The sequence below is a fragment of the Triturus cristatus genome, chromosome 2_2, assembly GCF_964204655.1.
Source record: "Triturus cristatus chromosome 2_2, aTriCri1.1, whole genome shotgun sequence".
Classification (NCBI taxonomy): Eukaryota; Metazoa; Chordata; class Amphibia; order Caudata; family Salamandridae; genus Triturus; species Triturus cristatus.
The window spans coordinates 991,693,481-991,719,679 of record NC_140582.1 but is presented as its reverse complement, the minus strand read 5'-3'; the positions used below and the strand labels follow the sequence as shown (position 1 = coordinate 991,719,679).

General features: G+C 43.4%; 1 protein-coding gene across 6 annotated transcripts in view; it reads right to left on the bottom strand.

Annotated features, from left to right (window-relative positions):
• SLC2A9 (solute carrier family 2 member 9) overlaps positions 1–26,199 on the bottom strand; it is a 2,222,556-nt gene that overhangs the window by 1,502,284 nt on the left and 694,073 nt on the right. For all 6 annotated transcript variants that reach the window (XM_085642418.1, XM_085642420.1, XM_085642419.1 and 3 more), the window contains one exon: positions 13,071–13,144. In XM_085642418.1, coding sequence (XP_085498544.1) covers positions 13,071–13,144 — 74 coding nt within the window. The remainder of the gene's footprint in view (positions 1–13,070; positions 13,145–26,199) is intronic.

Here is a 26,199-nt window from a genome sequence, read left to right as displayed (position 1 = left end):
ACTACCTCAGCCAACTAGAGACCCCTCATTTCTAACAAGGAGAATCTTCACAGACTGAAAGCTATGTTGAAACGCCTCCAAGACTGCAGACTCAAACTGCCAAAGGAGAAATGTGAGTTTCTCAGAGAAGAAATATGCGTCTTTTGCTACCTTTTCTTCTCCAAAGGAGTCACCCTGACCCAGCCAAATCTGGTGACATGCAGTCAGTACCAGCGCCAACCACTGTCACTGGTGTCAGACGTTTTTTAGGTATGGTGACCTACTACAGCCACTTTCTGCTGAAACTAACCCAACTCACAGGATCCCTGTGTGACCTCACAAGGCACTAGGGAATTGAAAAAGAGCAATCTTTTCAGAACACCAAGCAAGCAATCTCAGAGAACACCACCCTCTCCTATCTTGATCGGAACAAAGACACTTAGCTGGCTGTAGACCCCAGCCCCATAGGCTTAAGAGCAGTCCTGTCCCAGAAACAGCAATGCGGAGGGTGGGCTCCCGTCAGCCTTGCGCTGAAGCCCACCTAGCAAAGGTATTCCCACTTCGAAAAATTGGCCATTGTAATCCTTTGGGGAGGTTGGCATTTCCATATTTACCTATGGGGCCACCAGTTCAGAATCAGCACTGATAAAAAAACACTAATTCCTCTTTTTAAAGGGTCTCAAGTCTTCACCATCAATTGAAAAGTGGATACTCAACTACAAGAATAACACTTCTCAGTAGAGTGTGAACTAGGAGCCCACAATCCCACAGACTATCTGTCTCAGCAAGCCCGACCAACCACGCCTCAGGAAGAACAGGAAGCAGCTGACACTGAGGAATATTTGAAGATGGTCGTGGAACAATCACTCACAATCACCGTATCCTTGGTCGTCATCATAGAAGCCACCAAAGCGGCCGACTGCATGACTGCATCCAACAGGCCATTGCAGAGACCCAGTCAGGGAAGTGGAATGTGCCACTGGCAGGCTAGCCAAGAAAACAGAGGATGCCCAAAGCATGTGAATATACCTGCAGGGGCCCTGACTCATCACATCAGCCAGCCAAATCATGGTTCTCTGTTCCCTACGACTGAGTCAAACAGACAGTCAGATAATGGGGTCTGTTCCAAGCCACCGAGGCCATGGAGTCTCCAACATACATTATCACTGAACAGATTCCAGAGGATCTGTAGCACCATGCCAGTGCAGATTTCAGCAGCTTCCCAGATGGCAGGCACTTGTTGGTGGTCATAGATGATTTCTCTAAGTACCCAGAGGTGGAGATTGTGAAAAGCATCTTCGCAGAAGAGACCATACCAAAACTAAAGAAGATCATGGCCACTTATGACCTAATAGGGGAACTCTGTACAGATGATAGCCCCCCCTTGCTGTCTGTCTTCCTGAAGGACTGAGCGCCACAAGATCACTCTATGTTAGTCTCAAGCTAATGGAGAGGTCAAGAGATTCATGAGTACTATCACCAAAATGGTCTGCATACCCCAGGTGGAGAAGCAGTGCATTGAAAAAGCCATCTATGCATTTATGCATTCCTCAAAGACTATTGCCTGACCCCTCACACCACCACAGGGGTTGCACCCTGAATCCTCTGTGTCAGACAAAGGGTTGAAGATGTCATTCCACACCACCTGACCCTGGAAAAGACTTCGGTTCCAAGCAGCCAAGCACACTCCTGACCACAAGGAAAAAACTGGCATGCGTCGCAACATAGGAGAGACAAGACCCCAAGCATCTGTGTAAGGGACTGGGTGCTGATGAGAGATAGGCACTCAGGGAGCAAGTGCTGACTCCTGTTTGAACACCACTCATGGTGAGTCTTGAGGATCCAGGGAACCATGGTGTTAGCATTATGACATCAAGAGAACTTTTCCTGCTTCAAACAGTTCCATGAAGGCCCTGGGGGGCAACTGGGACACTGGAATATTGACCTTGTGGATGACCCCTCTCCTCAAAAACCCTGAGTCTGAGTTGTCCCCCCCTCGACCCCCGTGCTCCATTTCCAACTCTGGACTAACAACACTAGCCGCCTAGTTGAAAGCGGAAGGAGGCACTGAAGAGCCCATTCCTATGCAGGAGGGACATGACCACAGTCTATCTTGGTATAATCTATAGAGGAGCCCCACTCTGTCTCAAAAGTTTATGGGGACATATTATCAAAAACTGCGTTCAAATTATCACCGCTTTAGGGGCAGGAAACTGCCACTAAAGCGGCGATAATGGGCTTGATAATATGCCCATGAGAATTCCAATAGAAGTTCTGGTGTGAACCTGGGCTTTTATTGGAATTCTCAAGGGCATATTATCAAGCCCATTATCGACCGCTTTAGCGGCAGTTTCCTGCCGCTAAAGTGGAGATAATTTTAATGCCGTTCTTGATAATATGCCCCCAGGACTATGTGATTGACCTGTGATAGCTGAGACCAAATTGGAGTTGCTACTGCTTGGCCAGACAGTATCCTTTAGCCCATACGGGCAGTGTTTTGTCATTTGCCCCTGCCGGGGTGTTGCAAATGTTTATCTGTGTTTGATTCTTGTGTTTTCGTTTATTTGGTTTGTTTTGCTGGGGCAAAAGAGGAATTATATGTTACAGGCCGAGGGGTGTTTCTGTGAGTGCCCCCAGCCTCAAAATGATAATGGTTTGGCATAAGGGTCAGGCGACTCAAGTTGTAAAATAAATCGTTGGGCCAGAGTTCAGCAGTTCGCACCAGATGAAGTGCAGGTGTGCAGGCTCGTGATTTGAAGGTGCTCCTTCCTGGGAGCTGCAAGCCGAGTTTTAGTTTGGCTACGGTGGCCTGCTTCAGTGCAATGCCTCGGTGGGTCCTGGAGGTCTTGGTTCTTGTCGTCGCCGAGGCTTTCAGTCCGGCAAACCTGAATTTCAGGCCAGGTTGCAGTCCGATGTCGATGGCTTGGCTCTCATCGTCGGGGTCGATAAAGTTATGGAGCTTTTTACCAACAGTTGTACACATCTTCTCAAACTTCTTGATCTTTTTCCAGAAAGTCTCCTTTGGGTTTTTGAGGCTCCACTAAACCAGCCAAGGCTCAAGAAGCTCGTAGTTGCCTCTTGGAGGTTTGGGACTACAATTCCCACAATGCACTTGGCCAAATCCTTAAAATCCCAGTGAAGCTGGTCAGCTTGACTTGTCTTAGTGGAATTGATGCTGGTAACTTCTTGAAACTCTTTTCTACTTGTTTCTCTCAGAGAGTCCAATTCGTAAACATTTTAAGCAAGGCAAAGGCCTCTTTTGTGAAGCCCAGAGTGTGCAGCAGGTGCAGTCCTTGTGAGTGCAGCCCTCTATTGGTGAAGAACAGGGGTTCAGGAGGGAAGTCCTTCTTCTCTTGATGTTTACAGGCAGGGATCTGAGGTGCTCGGCAGCTTGCATATAACACATCTTTTACAATGTCCCTGCTTATGATAACAATGCACCCTACCCTTGGGGCATCTAGGGCAGACCTTATGGGTGACTTATATGTCAAAATAAGGTTGTTTAAGACTTTGGAAGTACTTTTTTTCCAAAGATGATTTTGTACAGAGTTTCTTTTTAAAAGCAGCCTGCCTTCAAAATTACAGCAGACACCACAGCAGTGCACACTTACATGCATTAAATCCACTGGGGTCTCTACATACCCTACCATATAGTAGAGACTTACAGGTGGTTTTTCAGTAACAATTGCAATTACCTCTAATTACCATATACCTTTTAAACTGATCACTGGCCCTGGGCTTGGTTAGCAGAGAAAAGGGTGCAGTCAAAGTCAGAAAACTAGCAACTAGTAGTCCAAATGGGGAAAAAGCGGGGGTCATCTGCAAAAAGCCATGTTTTCTCACTCGCAGTCAGCCTCAAACTTATACACTCATTCTTTGTCATAAAAGATCATACTGTTGTGGGACTTCAACATCTAGATGGATATACTTGCTTACTAAACTATACACTGCATTACCTGCACTAATATTACTACTACCTGTAGAAGTAGGGATAGTAGTAGTAATAATATGATCATTGCAACTAATACTAGTACTGCAACTATAATACTATAACCACTATTGCTGTTAATAACTGGTACCACTATGCAAGATCTAACTACAAGCAATCATGTATCAAGTATGACTGATACTGTTAATATTACTGGAACTACTACTATGATTACTTTTGTTGTTGCTACTCCTAATGATAAAATGCTTAGTAATAAGATGTTGCTTACCAACAACAGTAGGCTATTTGCAGGTCTATGTGCTTCCTCAAGTATCACAACAAATTGATACAACCAATTTTGTTGTTGTGATACCACTACTATTTCTTTCATTTGTATGAAATGCAATGAGTATCATTACCATGAATCCAGAACTATATTTTAATCGAGGGACTCCTTCTGTTATACTATTATGCTATTGCATCAGATTTTTCTTACTTTGTCTTACAATGTCCATTGACATGAAACGCTAATAATAATTTTGATATTCTGTACAACCCCTGTAAATAATTGTTAAATGCATTTTAGTGAAAATTTCTGCACAAGCTTTGCATGTTATGTTATGTTATGTTATTTTAATGTATTCAGCGCACAGCTACTCGAAAGTGTCCCGGCGCTAGCAACAGAAAGGCGGCCCAAAAACACAGATGTCCATTAAAACAGCAGAGTCTTCAAAGACTTCCTGAACAGACGAAGATCAGAAATGGCCCTCAAAGTCAGGGGAAGCGAATTCCAGGCAAGGCATGCTCTACGGGCAAAAGAGTTGCCCCCCAACCGTTGACGCTTAAATTTGGGCACCTGCATCAGCAGCAGTGAGGACGACCTCAGCTGTCTCCTAGGAATGTAGAAGGTGAATCTGTCCTGCAAATACGAGGGGCCTAATACATAGAGGGCTTGTTGCACAATTGACAGCATTTTAAATTTCAGTCGTGTTTCAACGGGAAGCCAATGAAGTGACCGAAGCTGCGCCCGTACACTATGCCTGGAGGACAGCCCCCCTAGAAGTCTGGTGGCCGAATTTTGGACCACTGGCAATTTCTTTACAAGGTAGCCCGGGCTGCCCGCCAGGAGGGCATTCGCGTAATCCAGGCGGGAGAGAACCAGTGCGCGCACCACCGTCTCTCTGGCCTTATGTGGCAGCAAGGGGAGAAACTTCTTCAAACTCTTCATCAGCCCAAAGCATGTGCCGGCCAGTTTTTTTACATGCGATGCAAAGTTCAAGTTCTCGTCAAACCAGACGGCGAGATCTTTTACGGCCCCATTAATCTCAGGGGGACATGGAAAGGCCGAGGGCCAGAGTCTTGCTCTGAACTCAGGAGAAAAGGAGCCAAACAGCAGGACCTCCGACTTTGCCTCGTTACATTTTAGCTGTGCATTAGCCAACCACTGAAAGACCGAGGACAGACACTGATGAGGTCTAGCCACTGAGTCATCTTCCTTATTCCAAGTGAACAGCAGCTGGGTGTCATCAGCATAGGCCATCACTTTAGCCCCCAGTGACTCCGCCAGAAAAATCAGCGGAGTCACATAGATGTTAAATAGCAGAGGGCTAAGTGACGACCCCTGTGGTACCCCCGTGGTAACCCTCAAGGGGACCGAGGCACACGGAGGGAGCCAGACCTGCTGCATCCTTCCCTCCAAAAAGGAGCTGATCCAAAGCAGCGCCCTCCCAGATACTCCAATATCCAGGAGGCGGTCAAGGAGCATGGCATGGGGCACCGTGTCGAACGCCGCCGAGAGATCTAGCAATATCAATGCTGCTCTCCCGCCGGCATCCAGGCACTCCCGGATCGACTCCGAAACCTCCAACAGTGCGGATTCGGTACTGTAAGAGGCACGGAATCCAGATTGCGCCGGGTGAAGCACACCTGCTCCCTCCACGAAGTTAGTCAGTTGGAACGGGACTGCCTTCTCGCATACTTTGGCCAAACTAGGCAAAAGCGAGATGGGACGATAGTTTGAAACCTTCTATTCTGATTGAGGAGCTATGCTTGGAATTTGGTTTATTGAGTATGTCTTTATTATCTCCAGTGTGCCTTGGAGCAGTAATTGTGGAAAACCTCCAAAAAGGAGAAATATTTTAAGATCAAGAATCCAACTTCACTTTACAACTTTTTGAAATATACCCTGCAGGTCTCCAAGTTATGTTTACAGTCAGCTGAAAGCATCTTCATTCCATTGGTCTAGGGAAATGGGGAGCTTGAAAAGGTTAATTTCCTTAGTGAATAGCCGCGGCCCATGCAGGTAAGAGCGGTGGAGCATTTCAAGGGTCAATATCGATGGGAAATTAAATAAATAATTAATTTTCCCTCGTCATCGTCCATAGAAACCCCCTCCATCCGGCCCCACCACCCCACCGCTCTTACCTGCAAGGGCGCTTCAGATTGGACAGAGAGCACTGATCAAACCGGAAAGTACATAAAGGTGTATTGGAGACTGCTCTAGTGCAAAAAATGCAGCCATGCTTGGAGTATTAGAAGCACCTAGGACTGGTAGAACAATACCTTTATTAAGATATGGAAGTCTACTGTTGATAACCTGCACTAAAATGAGTCCTAGATTGTTCCTAAGGCCACTGCGCTTAGAGTACAATGTCAGATCACCAAATGTTGTCAATTACTTTATGATGTCTTGTCCCAATGTTTTTATGTATTTATACAATTTTTAAACTTGGTTTTAATTTATATTGATTTGTTAATGTATGTGGGAAAAATATTTTTTATGTGATTTATTTATCTCTCTTGAGGTTTATATCAATAACTTAACAGCAACTGAATTTGACTTTTACATTTGACCCTAATAATTGATTCAATGAAAGGCAAACAAAAATTATTTTATTTTGAGTTTTATTAAGTATCAAAGAGTAGCAAATTGACCATGGAAGCAACATGACAAAGAGATATAAGGGGACATTGGCAATGTAACCTCAGGAGAATAAGTATATATTGTGTGAAAGTGGATTATTTGTTGAAGTGAATGGTAGTCCTCTTCAAATAGTAACAACACTACTTCTCACTAGGTCCAGTTAGGTCTCAATCATTTTAACCTGAGCTTAACCTTGGTAGTTGTAGCAAAAGAACAGATAGGCCTAACTCATGATAGATGTGTAAAACATTTATCATTACAAGAATAGTTAAAAAACAGAATACCCAACACAATTAAAATTCCACTCTAATTTATTATATATGAGAACATATTATTTACAGGCACATGCATCAACCACAAAACCGGTCGCAAACGGGCAGATTCTCAGAATCTGCCCCTTTGCGACCGGTATTTTTGCATTTGGGATGCATCATCCCAAATGCAAAAATCGCAATATAAGGAATCTCAAAATAGCGATTCCTTAAATAGCGATTGCATTTAAGGAATCCCTAATTGAGATTCCTTAAATGCAATGCATTAAAGTTTAAAAAATAGCAATTTCGCTACTAGCGGGAGCAAATTACCATGAAGCTGGAATTCATGGCAATTTGCTAAAACTGAGAAAAATGCACTTATTTGCATTTTTCTAAGTTTCATGTTGCGCACACACATGCCCTTAGAGCATGTGTGTATGCAACATGTGTGCAGAGTTCAAATACATGGGTGCAATAGGGTGTCATTTTGACACCCTTGCACCCTAGAAATTGCGGGAGCAATTTGCGAGTACCTACTGGTACTCGCAAATTGCTCCCGCAATCTCCAATGCATTCCTATGGGCCTGGAGGCCCATAGGAATGAATGGGAAGCCATTCATTAATTGCGACTCGCAATTAGTGAGTTGCAATTAAAGAATGTTAAGGAATCGCTATTTTCATAGCGATTCCTACATGCATAGGCTTTTGCGAGTCCTTAATTGCGATTCCTTAATATTCGCAATTAAGGACTCGCAAAAGCTTTTCTTGATGCATGTGCCTGTTAGTAAATAGACATCAAAATGCCAAAATTCGATGAAGGAAACCGGAGATATGATTTTTCAAAGTTTCAGATGTTTCTAGTGCCAAGAAAACTGCCAACCATAGGTATCTGTTTCACTTCAGCATGTCAAAGTTGAAGGTTAAAGCTGGCCGTGATTGAGTGTGTGTTGGATACGGGGACCAGGTTCGATCCTGAGGAAAGTTTTACCTTCTGATTCAGTCACTGGAATGAAATTCGAAAGTACTCAGGAGGGCAAGGCAGCAGATTGTGACAGAGATGGATTTCATGTGGCCAGACAGCTGATGGATGAAGTTGCGGTGAATCCATTGACTTTTGGCCAGAAACCTCAGAGTGGAAGAAATTTAAATGTGTGCCCTAGGAATGTCCCTTGACTTGACATACTTTTGGCACCGTTGCCCGGTGAAGATTGCTACGTGTAGACTTAGAAACTTTTTTAGAATCAGGATCCTTACAGCTGGGATTGTGATGGTGTGACCAGCACCATCAATTCGAAAATGTGGGGGTGGTGATCATGCAAAAATAGGTCTTTCCCCACATTTACAAATAAGGAAGACATGAGCAAAATAGCTACATAGAGAACGGTAAGCAAAGAAGGGAAGGATACAGTCTAGGAAGGATAGGAACACTGCTGAAGAGGTGGGTTTTGAGACTTTTCCAGAAATCCACCAAGAAAGAAGTATGTCTAACGTGCAAAGTATGATTATCCCACAGTCTGCGCCCGAATGCAGAACTAGTCTGTTGGAGAGTGCATTTCTTGCCACTTTTTTAGATTCCTAGCCTGAACACGTATTCCGAGTTGTGTGGGTCCCATCAATATTGTTTAGCTTGGTGCATGGTAGTTATAGTTACTCAAGTGGAATGTTCACATTCCAAAATAGTGACTAAAACCACTAGAGCAGCACACAGACTAAGGTGAACATGGGTACTAATCATTGAAGCAAAACTGTCCATCAAGGTATCATTATGCCTTATGCAGTATGCAAAAGATATTAAGTTATGCAAGTGATATACTTAATATATCAAGCCACCATCAAATGTAAAAGTACATATAAACAAGATACTATACTCAAAGTTAAATCCAGAAAATATTTTTTGATGGCAATGATGTAGGATATAGGACATAGACATTATTTTAGCAAATGAGCAAAGTCGACCTACATGTGTTCAGTGATAAAAGGGGAACCCAATGTGCTAATTGTGAAATATTTATGGCCTAATTACCGTCTTGGTCCTCAGACCGACAGAACTCAGGTCGGAGGTCCCGACCACCTAATTAGGATGCGACCGAACATTGTTTGGTCACATTCCTACATTTCCCTATGAGAGCATGCATTAGGGTGGTAAGGTCGGTCGGAGCCTTTCCGGGCCGCATCGTAATCAGCCCCTATGTCTGAAAATCTGATCAAAAACTGTTTCAGTGACAGTTTGTAAACACGTAGTAGGCAGATATATTATGTCAATAAAGTTAATATAGTTCATTGAGTTGTGCGCTACAATAAAATTTCACAACTGTCTTTGTTAGTGTTGATTGCATTTTGACCCTCTTTTGAGGCAATTCAACGGGTTGTCATCAGGACTACGTAAGTTGAAAGAGCATATGATGGGAGTCTATGTCACTTTGCTTCGTACAGAGGTGAGGAATAACGAAAAGGTGGGGAGAGGAGGACCTCTAAATGGAGAAAAAAAAGTACCTGAGGTTCACTGTAAGATTTGGAGGCCAAGGAAGAGGCAATTTTAATTATTGATGAATTTTAGTCAAATCAAAAGGTCTTGGCTAATGTCAAACCTGATGTGAATGAAATGCAAAATATCTATTTGCACAATACCCATACATCTATGAGACCAAATGTGCAAATGCATAGGCAAAAGTTTAAGTGAAGCACAAATGCTTGAAAACTTGACTGAACCAACAAAAAACAGATCTATCTATGGTTGGAGATTCTGGCGTAGTGTCTCGGATAATAATAATAATACATTTTATTGTCTCAATTAATTAAAATTGTTACAATGGAGATCAAGCAGAGATATTCCAGCACTTAATTACTTCAGTTATAGTAGGTACGTATTTAACCGTTAGAGTATGCCGTTCTAATACATGAATAAAATAGATATAAAATACTACGTTTGACAATAAAAATGAATAAAAGCAGTGCAAAAGGTCAACTGTCAAAGCCTTCAATTAGTTCTAATCCCTGATTAAGGCGTTGACTTAGAGTTTTTTCACTAAAGTGCAGATTTTCGCTCATCTATATGGGTCCAAGAAAGGGTTTGTGGCGACTGTGCAGGTACGTGTTCGATACTTTAGCCACGGAGATTTCAGTAAAGTGCGTCGTGCGAGGCGTTGCCTAAAAGTTCTTTCGCCTCGTGTGCAAATTTCGCAAATCTTGCCAGTTCCATTGGAATGTCCAAGTTGAAAAGAAGTTTCATTGCGTCTTGGCATGTGCGTGTTCTGTATTTTAAAAACAATGTAATGTTTTTAGTAAAATGTGCTGTGCCTGTGCATTCCATTCCTATCCTCTATACTATTTTGTACTAGCGTTCAGTCATCTTCTCGTTTTTTTAGTTACCGCATCTCGCGTGCAGGCTTTTGGCATCCTCTCCCTGCAGTATTCCCACTTTATTTAGATCCCTCCGTTGTTTTTATGTTCAGCGTTTTCCATGCAGTAGTACTCCATTCCATGGTTTCGCATTCCGGAGTGCCTCATACTTATGTGGGCACTTTGCGGTTTATAGATCAGCTTCGAAGATATTTTTTCAGATTTTGTGCTGATCTCATGTTTATCGATACGCCATATTTCTGTTTACATTTTATCTCTCTCTTCATCATAGTCCTTTAGCTGTCCTGTAATGGCACCACTTTTTCTATCACCCAGCTTATATTTATCTCACATGTAATCATTCACATACGAAGAAATTGTGACCATTACAATATGGCGGATTCCGCCAGTCCTATTTCTATTGCCATCATCTACCATTCCGGACGTCACTCTTCTGAGCCGCCCGCACTTTTCATGTGTATTTAGCGGTATGGTGCTCCCACGCTAGTATTCGACTCTGTTACCGGTCTACACCTGTTCTAACGGCTCGTGTTTACACCGTTCGTTTTACATCCACGTAAGTTTACTCTTCAGTCTCTTCATCTTGTATCCACGTCTTAGGACAGACATCTGGTTGTTTGTCAGGTTGACTTACGATTCTAATTACACCCATTTCGTTTTCAGCTCCAATACCTTTGTGGATCTCACGATAACCATTGTTGGTAAGCGAGTTTGTACTCGTTTAGCATGCGTGTTCCATTCACTCTCTAAATTTCTAGTTTTCAAAAGCCTTTTTTTCTCATGTTTTTTTCCGCAGCTACATACTGGTCGGTATCTTCGTTTTGCCAGTCAGCCTCTTCTTATAGAGGCCTTCTCTAGTACATTAGACGAGGTGAGTTCACCTCGCCTAAATTTTTGTTGCACTTCTTTTTCTACCCTGCATTCTTAAACCTAAGACTATCCAACCTTTTCTAAATAAAACCACGGTGTTTCATTTAATTCGGTGGCATTGTCCTTGCAGCTTTCACTTAAGCACAACTTTTTTGTTCGATTCATAAAACTCCACAAACAGTGTGATGTTCTAAATATCGTATGGCTCACAGCCGGTGCAACTAATACTAATGGTTCTATTTGAGTATCATCAATATGCATTTATGTATTAGTAACGTGTATTATCATTATGTTTTTGTTCGTAGAATCCCCTGATGAAGGACGTGCCGGTCCCGAAATGCATTGGGCTCATCAAATAACTCTCTTTTGTACTTAATTGAATGAACTATGTTTTGAGTTTTTACATTGCTACAATACGTATCAGTATTATAACGCATTTCAAGTGATGTATATTGTACAACAAATGATTGATATGTATACGTGTATCAACAACTGACATATATGAATCAATATATGCTTTTTGAACTTCACTGATTTGATTGATTCCTTAACACTGGTCAAGGTGATTTACGGCAGGGTGATAGTCACCCCTAGCACTGTGCACAGTGGTAACCATCCCGTGGTTAGCGTCTTTTTCTTGTGCCAAGCAGTGGCATATGCAAACCAGGTGAGCCATGGATTCCTCGTACTGTTGGCAGAGTCTGCAAGTCCTGACCGCCTCTAAAGATTTCCAGCGCATGTTAATGTCTTTTATCAGCACTGCTAAGATTCGCTTTAAAATTGACTTGTTTAGAGCGGCATCAAGGTATGGCTGCCTTAGGCGGTCTTCGTAGGAGCTAGCAAGTACCCTGATGTTACTGGTGGAGACCTTCAGTTCCTTCATGTCTTCTTCCTTAGAGAGTAGTCTAACTTGATTTTTAAAAATCGATTTTAGGGTAACGGGCTGATGAATAAAATCCGGCCAGTTGGTCATGTCAAGGTGCAATTCAGAGCAGGCAATGTGCAAGCATTTGGACCACAAGTTGCTTCCTTTCACAAAACATTTTTTTAAATCGCTTTCATTGTGTGCGGTGGGTCCGCACATACCCCTCGATAAAACCGCACGATCTGTGTCTCGGCTACACTTGCAGGGAGATTCCCTTGGTCTGTTCAGTGATTTTCTGCAGCTACCCGTGTTCAATGCGAGGCAACTTCCTCCACTCATGCCAGCAGCTGCATTCCTCAATCTTATCTGCATACTTAAATTTGGAGCCGTAGCTGCTCTGCTATGTGCCACGGTATCATCAAAGTCCTTTCAGACACTCGTTTCAGGCTTCTTTTTTCTGGCTGCACTAAATTATTTATTTTAACATGTTTTTTGTGCTCAACACTATGCAATCTGCTTCTGTTTTTTAGGCTACAATCTCGATAGAACGACTTTTAGATAGCACGTTGGAGCCAAACAAAAGAAAAATTCATAAAAGGAAATGTTCAGCTTGGTGTTATTCATTATGGAAGAGAAATGCATTTTGCAGGGATCTGTGATACTTGCAAATGCTAAAACACATTTTAATAAAGATAATTACTTTTATATTTCCCCATGTTAACACATTTAACACATGACTAAATAAAATGTAGAAGTAAAATGTAAGAACCAAAGAATTGTATGGATAAAGCCCTCGAAAACAATTACGACTGCCGTTTAACATCATATCATGTCTATGTTCAAAATTGTTTTCCATACATTACAAAAGCATTCATTTTTAAATTGACCAACCTGTTTCTCTTCAACAACTTTGATTCCATCACTGTCCTCGCTATGCTCTTTAGGGCTTTCCATTTTGTTACATTCTATAATCAAATGAAAATATATCTTTATTTCAGTATATGTATACGCTCAAATGCTTACATAATCAATCATTATTACGCAGTTATTAAAATTCTGACGTGGGATATAGCATTCCTAAGAAACAAGAACAGGTACAATTTCCCATACATTTTCAATCGATTCCTGGCGGCCCTGTTCAGTGATGCGAGGCATTTTCATTTTTGAACGGTCCTCCATTTTAATTCATGGAACACAAATAAACTGTGTAGTAAATATATTGATATGACTGTTTGTCAAACTGATAAACAATTGTGTTCACCTCGGTTAATATGTAAGACATTCCTGATTGACTGCACTCTGAGTGCTGATCATGTAAACCTTGGCACTGGTTGCTCTCCATATGCACGTACACAATGCTTAATGTTCCTGTCAGAGTCAGAGGCAGGAGAGCAAGAGCAGAGAAGACGCAGGACCCATTTTCTTTTTTATTTCGATCCCCCAACCCACTTGCGAGCAACACCCTCCACTACCCTGCGTCCACCACCCGCGAGCCATGCCGCCCGCCACTGGTCTCACTTGGTCTGTTAAAAGACCTGCAGGGGCCAAGTCAGACAAGGATATGTTTTACATGATCCCCAAGACTTCTAAGGCAGGAATGACTTGTTCCCGGAACAACTAAAATTCAGCGACGGCCAGCTCAGGTAAGCATGGTGGGCCGGGGCAGGGAGTGGCAGAGGGGGGGAAGCTGACAGACGAAGGAAGAGGTATTATTTATTTATTTAATGATACCTATTCCATTGTGTGTAGACTTCCCCCCTCCCACCCTGCCCTTACCCCGCACTGTCCCACCGGCCCACCGTACATGTTCAAACATGCTTGTTCTATCTGTGCCAACCCATCGCACCCTGAGTCCAAATGTTTGAGAAAGTCAAAGGATAGGGGAAGGAAGAAGCAGGAGTGAGAGTATTGCACAACACATGGCACGTTCATCCATTAATGTAACGGCTCTGACACCCTGGCTTAAACGAATACCCTTCTCATTCTACTGCTAGGACATAGCTAGATGGTTTCAGGTATGGTTTCAGGATACCAGCACCTGAATATGTGGGGACACCGGAATGCAAGTATCAACTCTCTGTTAGAGCCAACCTAGGTGTAGCGGCAACAAAAATTGAAAATTGCGCTTAGGCAGAATAGCTGGGCCATTTGATTCCATCCCGGTAGAGAATTTTGTCTGCTCCCCTTTGGGAGGTGTCCCCAAGAAGGAAGGTGGAGAGTTCAGGTTGATACATAATCTGTCAGCACCCAAAGGCAACTCATTGAATGACGCTATCAGTGATGAGATTTGTAGTGTAAAATATGCCTCCTTTGATCAAGCAGTAGAGATGCCCAGGGGGTTGGGCCCTGGAGCACTGTTGGCTAAGTCTGAAATAGAGTCCGCCTTTCGTTTGTTGCCAGTTCACCCATCTGACTTTCATCTCCTTGGTTTTCAGTTCCATGGTAGATTCTACATGGATATGTGTATGCCTATGGGCTGCTCGGACTCCTATGTTTATATTGAAAAATTCAGTTCATTTTTGGAAGGGGTTTTTAGACAGGTGACAGGGCACCAGTTTGTCATGCACTACCTTCATGACTTTCTTATCTTGGGGTCACCGGGCTCCCGGGAATGTGTGTGGGCACTGCAAGAATTTTGCATGCTCATGCAGGCTTTTGGGGTCCCCTTGGCACCAGGAAAGACAGTTGGACCACCAACAACGATAAAATTCTTAGGGATTGAGTTAGATTCTGTCCAGGGGTGTATTTGGTTGCCTGCAGACAAGATTACCAAGTTCAAGACAGCTTTGAAGCAATGCTTGGTTAAAGAAAAGGTCACCCTGCACCAGTTACAACAGACAGTAGGGCAGTTGAATTTTTCTCTGAGGGTTATCCCTATGGCACGACCATTTTCCTGATCCATCTCACAAGCCATGGTCGGTCTCAAGGAGAAGCACCACCACACCAGGCTGTCTGCTGAGGTTAGGCAGGACATGCAGATTTGAATGGCATTCCTGCAGGACTTCAATGGCAGGGTAGTGTGGCCCGGTCCACCGACTACTTCCACGGAGTTAGGTTTAATGACTGACGCTGCGGGTAGTGAGGGATTTGGTGCCATACTCGGTACTGAGAGGGTGGCACAGCATTGGCCGGCCTGGTGGGTGTAGACTGGTTTGACGGCTAACATTGGTTTCTTGGAGCTGTTCCCCATCTGGGTGGCATTAACAGTATGGGCAGATCAATTGCGTAATCAATCTGTGGTGTTCTGGTCGGACAACATGACTGTGGTCGAATGCATCAATCAACAAGCAGCACGGTGTAAAATGATTCTCCGCTTGTTGAAAGAGATAGTTTTGCTATGCATGAGACTAAATATGCAATTTAAAGTTAAGCATATGCCAGGGGTGTTGAACCATGCTGCTGATGCACTCTCTCGCTTCAAGATGCAGGTTTTCAGGGCACACCTACCGTCAGCAGCAGCGACTCCCACACCCTTCCCAGAACTACTTTGGCAGATTGGTGCCCCCAACTACCGGACCTCGTGGCAGCTAGCCTAGCACCCAACACCAGGAAAGCGTGCGAAGGGGCGTTTTGGGCATATTGTACCTTTTTGGGAAGGGAATGGGCAGGGAAGTGGCATGACACGGGGGCACTACTTGTCTACTTAGGGGCCTTGAAGAGGGAAGGACGCTCTGCGGCAGCAGCCAGGCTGCATGTGGCGGCATGTGGCGCCAATCTCTTTCTTTGCTCAAACAAGAGATAGGGGGGACCCTACCAACAGTTTGACAGTTAGGAAAGCTTTGAAGGGGTGGCAGCGTCTACAAGGGTCAGCACCGGACATGAGGCGTCCGATAGGGGTGGAGCTGCTACCATCTTTACTGGGGGCTCTTTACCTCATCTGCAACTCCACAGAAGAAGCTCTTTTGTTCAGCAACACCTTTTTCATTGGCCTTTTATGATGCGTTTAGGATTGGGGAACTGGTGGCCCAAAACAAACAGGATGATCAGGGTGGTTTGCAGTTTGACCGCGTGAAGGTACAAGGTGATGCTTTATTGATATCCATCAGGAAGTCCAAGACTGACCAGGAGGCCCGTGGGGATGGGGTTGTATTGCATCGGGCACATGGTAATCCTTGCTGCCCTATCACACATTTAGAGGCATTCCTACAGCGTAGACCCAGTAATAGGGGGGGGGGGGCATTGTTAATTTATGCTGATGGTATTCCACTCACAAGGTTTCAGTTTAAAAGAGTCATGGACATGGCAATACAGAAGGCAGGCTTGGATACTAGTTCTTTCAGAATAGGGGCTGCCATTGAGGCAACAGCAAGGGGTTTCCCCAGCAGCAACGTTCAAAAGATTGGGAGGTGGTCCTCCAGTTGTTAATAGGGGTATGTGCGGCTGCATATGTTGTGAGTAGGACATTTGCCTGATGCTGATGCATGTTCCTTTTCTGCTCAAATTGACAGTTTCTCAAGCCTGTTACGCAGGGGGGAAATTGGAGGCGGCACGACAGCAACGTCAAACAACGCAAGGAAGGACACAGCCACAGAAACCAGGACGACATGTTGTTTGGATTATTGGCCATTCATATGTGAGGCATTTGAATAACGTTTTCCTTGCAGGTAATTACAGGTCTAGAGCAGAGCAGGCTGGTTTTAGGGCGTCATTCCATGGGAAAGGGGGTCTCCGCTTTAGTCAGTTCAGGGGTTTTGTAGTAGAACTATTAAACAAGGGTGGGGCTCTTCCCAGTATTATTATCTTGCACCTGGGAGGTAACGATCTGGCAAATCTGGGTAGAAGGGGGCTGGTAGAAACCATAATCACTGAAGTGGGTTGGTTAGCTCGGACATGCCAAGGGTGCACCATCGTATGGACACAAATGGTGCCCAGATTCCAATGGAGGGGGGGAGTCTGTGAGGGCACTGAATCAGTCAGTAAGGAGGATCCATAATAAGACAGGGAGGCTGTTCAGGGCTCCTCATCTACAGACGATCGCCCATGGGTGTATCAGGGGGGGAGCCGTGCTTCTTAAAAGACGGTGTCCACTTGTCTAAAGTAGGGAATGAAATCTTCCTAGAGAATCTGCTGGCTTGGTTTGGTGGCTTCAGAGGCAGGACATGACCCTCTAGGTAGCATTTGGGGGGGGGGGCAAATAGTCGGTCAACTATGCTGGCCTGTGGCGGTAAGGTCACGATTGGTGAGCAGTAAATTTAAGGTCCTTAGAGGGCAGTGCCATTCTTGAATGGGGTCGCCCAAGGGGGAGGGACAAGTGGTCTCTCCTAGAACTCCAGGGGCAGTTACAGCCGGTTGGCTGGATGGGTGCGGGGAGTGGAGTGGGAAGTCACGCTTTCCCTAGGCTGGCTAGCCCCCCTGCACATGTACAATGGCGCCAGTAAACGGCTCAGAACTGCAAGGGCCCCTTATGGAGATAATATACAGAGCGTACAGGGGTAACCAGGGGGAGAAGTAACCTCACGGTGAACGGGCCCTCTGCGCATGCGCACTCCGGTTGCAGGGCGAGCATAATTTGATAAGGATCTGACACCAGTTATTGACCTTGCCGTAGGCTCAAATAGGGATACGCAGAAAAATTAACTGCTATTATCGTTATTGATGATGATATGTTTAGATTCAGATAGGAAATACCTTGTACTAGAGATATGTTAAGGTTAGCCATCTGACATCTGTACTTATCAATGTAATCAATGTAATGCAATGTTTTTTCTGCGTATTTTGTAAATATTGTATATATTAATTATGTTTTAAGTTTTTATGTTAATAAATACGGCCGGGGTTTTTTTACGACCCCAACATCCAAAACTCTTCTCATGTCATTATCTGGGTCTTGATAAGGGAGGAGGGGGTGTAGGTAGTACCTGGCCATAGAGAAAGGCGGGGCCGGCATCAGCCATGCCAAAAGTATGGCGGTCGTGCTGGCCCCTGACCATAGAGGCGGGCCTGTCGCGCACGGTGGTGACGCAACACGCGCGCCTCGCCAGTGATTGGTCATGGGTCCTGGGCGTGACCAGGAAGTGAGTGTAATCACTTCCGGGTCACGCGTTGGGCTAACTCCAGGGCGGTTAGAACCGGCCTGGCATGGAACTAGTATAAAAGGCTGGGGAGCGTAGGAGTCTGTCTCTTTGCTCCCCGCTCCCCCAGCCTGCTGCACCAGTCTCGCTAGGTGGCTGTAACTTGTACCCTAGCAGCCAGGAAGTCATTCTCAAAGTTTTATAACAAGGTGGAAGATATGTTCCTTGTTCGTAATTAGTCCTACTGCTAGAAAATCATAAATTATGGTTTAATTATTTGTTTCAATTATGGCTCCAGGATCGTTCCCTCTATATCTTTTTTCCTAAAAATAACACCGCTAGAGAGCAGCAGAGCTCAATCAGGTACAGTAAAATAATTTAGCAGCCCCATGAGAACAAAAGCGTAGTAAATACATTAAACACGCAAAATTGCAAAACATTCACCACGGTTGGACTTGCTTTTAAGCCTTAACTACATTCCTATTTCTATTTATACAAATAGAACGTATGCACAATTAAAGCAATGGAAATGACCGACCGCATTCAAAAATACATTAGGGTTGGTCCCCACAGAACGGACAAAAGGTGCTCATGCACACACGTACACTACAGACAGACATGCACACAAGGAATCACAGAGCAACACTTCTTTCAGGCGTCCATACACATACAGAATAACACATGTATGTATATGTATACACAACAAGCTCAGACACATCATACATATATATATATATATTCACTACCAAAAACATGCACGCACCACGTCCGTGTTCAGCTTTTTATGTGCACACATTTAATACACATGTGGATACATAGGCACTTAAAAACAGGCACCCACGTGTGCCTGAATGGATGCGTGAACATGTTGCTGGATGGATCGATGAATAAATGAATATGGGCGTGGTTGAAGACTTTCGGCCCTTGTCACAGAAATGTCATAAAAGTGCGGATGAAGATATATAACTCTTACTTTTACAACGTTGTGCTATTCATAAATGTTCCCAGACATTTTTGGGGAAACGTGGCCGCCTGGAAATCTATACCAGGTGCAGGATCCTAGATGTACTTCTGGGAATGTCATGTAACTTTTGTAGAGGCTCTTCGCCCTCTGTGCAGAGTTGTCTACAGCAGAGGCTTCGGCACATGGGGAATAGGGGTCTCCTGTGCAAATGCACTTCCCCCCCCCCCACACAGATAAAATATTTTCCAACGTGGAAGGTGGATATCATGGCTAAGTATGTGAGGCCCTATCAGCAAGCTAACGCCAAACTTCGTGAGATTATTGCTGGGTTTCCAGCGATAATTATACGTTTGGCAGTTAGCGCTAGGATTGTTATCGCTTTTGTGATAAGCGTTGCAAATAGCACGATATCTCAGTGATAAAAATCCACGTTAGCCGGCGATAATTATCCTAGAGCTAAGTGCGCTTAGCGATAATTATCGCCGGTTGTTGCTGATATGCCCCTAAGAAATGCCAGAAACATACATGTGGGAACCCCTAAACGGTTAAGGCAAACCACGCCGAAAACACCCACTTCCAATTCATTGAGTGGGATTTACAAGGATGCATTTCTCCGTACTCCTGTTAGAGATATCCGTTCTTGTAAAGCAGTTACACTAGTCTGGAAACCCTTTGTGAATTCCTTGCAGGGGTAAAAAGGTCAATTTGATTGTATATGTGTCTAATAACATGACTTTTACCAAGCAGGCCGTGGTTGAATAGATGAGTCAATAGATGCACGCAAGATAGGGTAGCTCATGAGGGAATTAGTCAATGGTTGATTGGATGTACGGGTTTATGCACGTGGGCGGATGAATAAGTGCATGCAGGTGTCTGTGCATATTCATGTGTATGAAGATGGGTAGATATATGTTGTGATGGCTGGATTAACATCTTTATGAATAGTTGGCGGGTGAGGTGATAATACATGGATGAATCGTTTGATGAATGGTTGGATTGGTTGTGACCTGTAGATGGGCAAATGTTTGCATAGATGGATGCATGGTGACTTAAGCATTGTTCTGATATATGGGTTGAATGTATTTATGGATGTGTATAGATGAATGGATGTTGTTGATGCACTGGCATGGGTGCATGGGTTGGTGAGCTTTATTGGGAGTAGGGGTTTGGCGGATTGAATGTTTTTATGGACAGCTGGGGTATTTGGGTCGACTGGGTCGATCAGAGCATAGAAGTACATATAGCAGAATACTTAAATACATGGATGAACGTATGCTCGAACTGATGAGGAATAGATGGATTGATGAATGAATGGATGCCAGGAGAAGAGCAGCAAGAAGTATATGCCCAGTGCAAGCTGATAGAAGGAGTCCCAGGCACACTTTAAGCTCATCAGGGTGACCAGAGCATTATATTCCAGGCAGCCAAGGAAATACGTTCTTTATTCACAAGCCTTTCTCTGCTGGTGGCTAATATCGTACACTGCCAGCCTAGTAAAGAATGCTTTTCCGCACACAGTTGGGGGATGGGGCTGTTCAACTCCGTCAGCTCTCGAAAAAACTTAGGGGCATATTAACAAGAGGGGGAGATAAAATTATCGCCGCTTTAGCGTCCGTTTTCGGCCGAAAAGCGGCGATAATTTTATCGCAATATTAGCAAGGCATGCTAGCGCGTGTTTCCGTGATTTAGCACCCGCTTTGCATCGCATCGTTAATGAGATGCAAAGTAGGCGCGCCTCAATAGACTACATGGGAAAATATCGCGAAGGCAGCTTTGTGATAGTTACAACAATGCCCCGGCCGGCATAGCGATAAACAAAATCGCGCTAACAGGCGATTAACGCAGGATTTTAACGTCTGCTAAAATCCAGTATTAGGCATACTATGCATGGGAGGTGGAATGTGGGGTTACTACAACAGGGTCGTATCAGCAAGGTCATCGCTGTTTTGCAGGGAACATCACTGGTTTTCCAGCAGCGATGTTGGGACACTGGAATTTTCATCGCCAATGCGCTAAGCGTTGTAAATACAGCGCTAGCTTGGCGATGAATTCCAGCGATAGCCGGCGATAGGGAAACTCGCGTGGCCAGCGATAATTATCGCTGCCGCTTGTTCATATGCCCCTTTGGGGTTTGAAAAATCCCAATGTTGCTGAAAAAACTGGCTGACTCGCTACAAAATAAATCAAACCTTAGAAGCTGAAGAGTGAGGAGTGATATATTAATGCATTGACAGTAAATAGCACCAAAACAAATAATATGCTCACAGAATCGAATGGCTGAGAGCCCCCATCCTAGTACACCTCAAGGAATGTAATGTGATTTACTCAGATCCCCCTGATAAACTCCAGTACGTGGGTCCCCATGTGTGTGTCATCCCACCATCATAGGCCTACACATAGGCTGCTCCATGGGGCTAGTGGTGGCCAATATTCGTGTTCACTCTTCTTTCATCCATGTCCCCGTGCACTGTTACCCTGCTTTCCCCATCCATTTTTTGTACATATGGTTCTGAACCCTTACTCAATTCATTAAAGCATAAGCGGTTCTGTGCTCCCCTTCCATAGTTCAAGCCAGTTCCAGCCGGTCAGCCTGTGGCCTTATCCGGCAAGACTTGCTGAGCCCAATAACAACTGAAGGCTGAATAAATGTCTGCATCAGCTATACAAGCTAAGTGGATAAGAAAGAAAGAAAGAAAGAAAGAAAGAAAGAAAGAAAGAAAGAAAGAAAGAAAGAAAGAAAGAAAGAAAGTAAGAAAGGAAGAAAGAAAGAAAGAAAGGAAGAAAAAGAAAGGAAGAAAGAATGGCAGAGATAGTATCCAGATTTTGGGGTAGCTGTGTGGAGATAAATGCTACGAAGAGCAAGAGACACCTGGGAGCAATTCGATGCTTCCAAATGTTTAAGGGCAACTTTGCATCTGAGAGGTCAGTGATGCAACCCTAACTTTACTGCCTTTGACTAACAGCCTGCCGATTAATGACCTTTGAGAGACATGTACACCAGCAAAGAGGAAAGGACCGAACCAGACAAAATGCTAGGATGGTTTTTCAAATGTTGGCTCAGAATATATGTCTTCCATAATATCAAGGTCAAAATATTGTGTCTAGAAAAATCCCATGGAAAAAAAGCCCATCTAAGATAAGTATTTTCTTTTACTATTTTGCAATAATGTCAGAGTTTAAATTACAGATTACTAAATATTGTTTTTAATGTGTAGTTTTGTTACATTGTACCATGTTTTATTTCCATATTTATGTTATTGTGGAATATATTTTAATTATATTTTAGTCATGTATAATTGTTTTGGATTGTTATATTTACTGGGGGACTGAGTGGGTAGTGTTTTGAAATTATAGATTAATTAATTCTAACTGACAAATGTGATTTTGTGCTTGATATTTATTTCTTTACATGTTTATTATTTGTTTAATTTGTTTATTACATTTACATTTTTGGTTGAGGATTTTATTAGAGGTTTGGGAGAGTGTTTTCTTCTTTGACGATATATTAAGGAATGTTAAGTGAGCAATTTTTAATTTGCACTTATTTGTTTACATGGTCAAAATAGTTTTACATTATTTAGTACATTTTAAATTCGGTTTGTGGAATTTATTGAGTGATTGGGCAGTGTATTAAAATATATGTAAATTAATAGTTAATCAATATAATTATTACATTTGTTAATATTTAATTTTTTATTCCTACATTTAAATATGTATAAACATGTTTCTATATACATGTTTGTATACTCATTTTATGTATTTTTATGGATAGTGTTTTATATTGGGGTTTGTTGGGTTTAGTTATTATTAAAGCATATATTCATTACTGTTTAAACATTTTATTGTTTGATATATTTTACATCTTTAATTATTTTATCATTTATTTTGGTATGTGGGGTAAATTTGGTGACTAGTGTTGTCATTTGAAAAATAGTTACATCATAATTAAAAATATGTATTTTATTATCACAAATTTTAATTTCATTATTTTAGATGTATGCGTTAAGTTGGGGTGGTTTGGGATACAGTTCATTTTATTTATTATTTAATAAAATACAAAATGTGCAAGCCCAATATATTTGTAGTTATTTAAGATTTACTGTACTTGTTTAAAAATATAATATTTTTAAATAATGTATTTACATTAGTGAAAGAATTTTTAATGTTTGTTTTATTACTGTGCTAAAACCCCAATATATGCACTTTGATCAGTGTATGCTAGACTAAAGTAAGAATAGTAAATTGACCCCTCTCAATGTATGTAATTTCCCCTATGCTTGATAAACTGAAGTTAGAATATTAAACCTGACCTTCCCTTTCCCCTGTATGTATGCACTTTCCCGATTCGTTTTTACCTCAACTTAGAACAGTACATCTGCCCCCTCCCAGCAACGTACTTTCTCCAATGATTGTTTTTTTCAATGTTTGTTAGGTTGGCGTTTGCACAGAACATTTGACCGTCCCAATGTATGCACATCTTCCTGCTAAATGCTTGTTAGATAGGAGGATTTGAGGTAGAATAATTAATCTGACCCCCTACCACCACCACCAATATATGTACTTTCTACAATGGTTTTAGACTTGACTTAACAATAGTAAATCAGGCCCCTGAAATGTATATGTTTTCCTTAATGTTTGTTGAACTGGAGTTAGGAAACCAAGTCCCAGATTTACAAACATTTTATGCAGTGCAGTGCAGCTGCAGAACTGCACCATATTTTCATAGAAATGGTGTATTTCTATTTCATTTGGGCTACATAGTGCTAACGCAGACTCTCTTGAGCCATATTGCAATGGTGCCTGCATTATGGTCATAGTAGGTTTTGTGAAAGAATGGTAGGTTTTGTGCAGGAAAGGGTATCTTCCTGCACAGAAACCTTCCTCCTTACATAATGCACCACTTATACAAAAAGATAATGAAGAGGAGAAATAACAATTGTTAAGTCAGCCTCAGACAGGTGAACCATTTTGGGACAAACCCATGTCTACAACTCTTTGTAAATATTGGTTTGTGTCAAAATCCTTGACTGGACGCATGAAACGCCCACCTTCCAGATGCACAGTAACGCAGGCTATGCAATGCGTTGAATGAGGGCCTACATTTGACCTCTCCATACTCACTCATGTAGGCACAGTATTCTAGGCTGAAGTTAAACTAGTTAACTTTTCTCAGCCTCCTTCCTCCCCAGGTATGTACTTGCTTCAATGTTTGTTACATAAGAGTTAAACTAGGAAATCTGACTCCCCCATGCCCAATGTATGCCCTTTCCCTAGTGTTTGTTGGATTGATTTAAGTTGGACAATTAAATCTTACTTACCACACCAATATATGGACTTCCCTTAATGTTTGTTAGACTTGAGTTAGAATAGCAAATCTGAGTCTTGTTCCAGGGCTGGACTGGCAGTAGAAGGCACCAGGTGTTTCCCCCGGTGGGCAAGAAGGTTGGGGACCGGTTTTGGATGGGGTAAGGCGGCGTTTTTGTTACTGGGGACAGGTTTTGCAGAAGTGTTGCAAAATTGGCCCATTGTTACAAAAGCGGAGCAGCAGTGTTCCCGCTAGGCCCACCCTCCCCCTGGAGCTGGCTGGACATAATTGCCAGGGCTGGTTTGCGATTCCAGTCCGGCCTTGCTCTTCTATGCAGCGTTTCCCCAAACAGTCCTTTCTGGGCCAGCTGGACAAGCCTGCCCGGGCACACAGTACTCCTGCTGTCCAGTGGGGGACGTCAGTTGGCCTCAGGGGTTCACCAAAGAGTGAAAGAGTGGTGGGGGTCTGTCCCATGGGGCCAGCGACGGGTCCCAAGTACCCTCAATTCACACCACTGCACATTCCCGCTGGTTCCTTGTGCTTCCGATCTCCTCCTCTGTTGCGAATCCCCACGTGTTGAGTCAGGTCTTCCATAGCTCCAAGTTCTCCAATTGAGTGAGGAGCACCTGCAGTCTGCGCTCCGTCCCGGGCGCTCTTCCTCGGCTGTAGCAGCCACCGCAACTCACCGCCAAAGACCTTGGTTGTCCAGCCTCTTTGCTGCCCCAGGCCTCCTCACGGCACTTCCTCATGGCACCTCCTCCCGAGCTCGGCACCTCACAACGGTCTCAGTCCAGGTCCTATCAACCATGACTGCGCATGTCCCGGAGCCCGGCACCATGATCTGGCGCCTCTTCTGTAGCTGCTGCAGAGCCTCACGGGATCTGATACGGGCGTCAGCTTCTGCAGTGTGCCTCTCAGAGCCTACACCTTGGCCCTTGCAGAACCGCCCTGGATTTCTCACTCATCCGCAGTCCAAAGAACCAGAAAGGTCCTCCCTTTAGTTACCGATCATCAGCCAGCTGTCAGACTGCTCAGTCTTGCAGTCCTAGTCGGATTTTGGCACGGCTTTAGATCTTCGCCACTACGGAGCTCACTTAAGGTGCGGCCATCTTGGCTGGTGCCAAGCCATGCTCCCGCCAAATGCATTCTCACACCCAAAACTGACACGAAAATATAGTACTTAATGACACATTTTATTTCACATTATTATGCGTAATTTTTCATCATTTTGCCAAATTTCATGTATGTGAACACAAATTAGATAATTTTGCATTGCTCTAAAAATGTTACCTTAAATGTATGCATTTTCTATGATTTTGTTAGACTGGAGTCGTCGTAGTAAATCTGACTCTCCCAATGTAGGCATATTCTCCAATGTTTGTTAGACTGGAGTTAGAATAGTAAATCAATGACTCCCCCTCACAATTTGTGCACTTTCTCCAATGTTTGTTAGACTGAAGGTAAAATAGTAAGTCTGACCCCTCAATTTACACGTTTTCCCAAATGTTTATTATTCTTAAGTGAAAATATTAGATCTAACCGTCTCAAAGTATACATGCTCCCCAATGTTTGTTGGACTTTAGTTAGAATATGCAATCTTACTAGCCTCTCATATATGCACTCTACCGATGTTTGTAGACAGGAGTTAAAATAATAAATCTAACCACCCTACCACTCCACTCACTGATTTATGCACTTCCTCCAGTGTTGCACAGGGGTATAACAGTTAACCCCACCTCC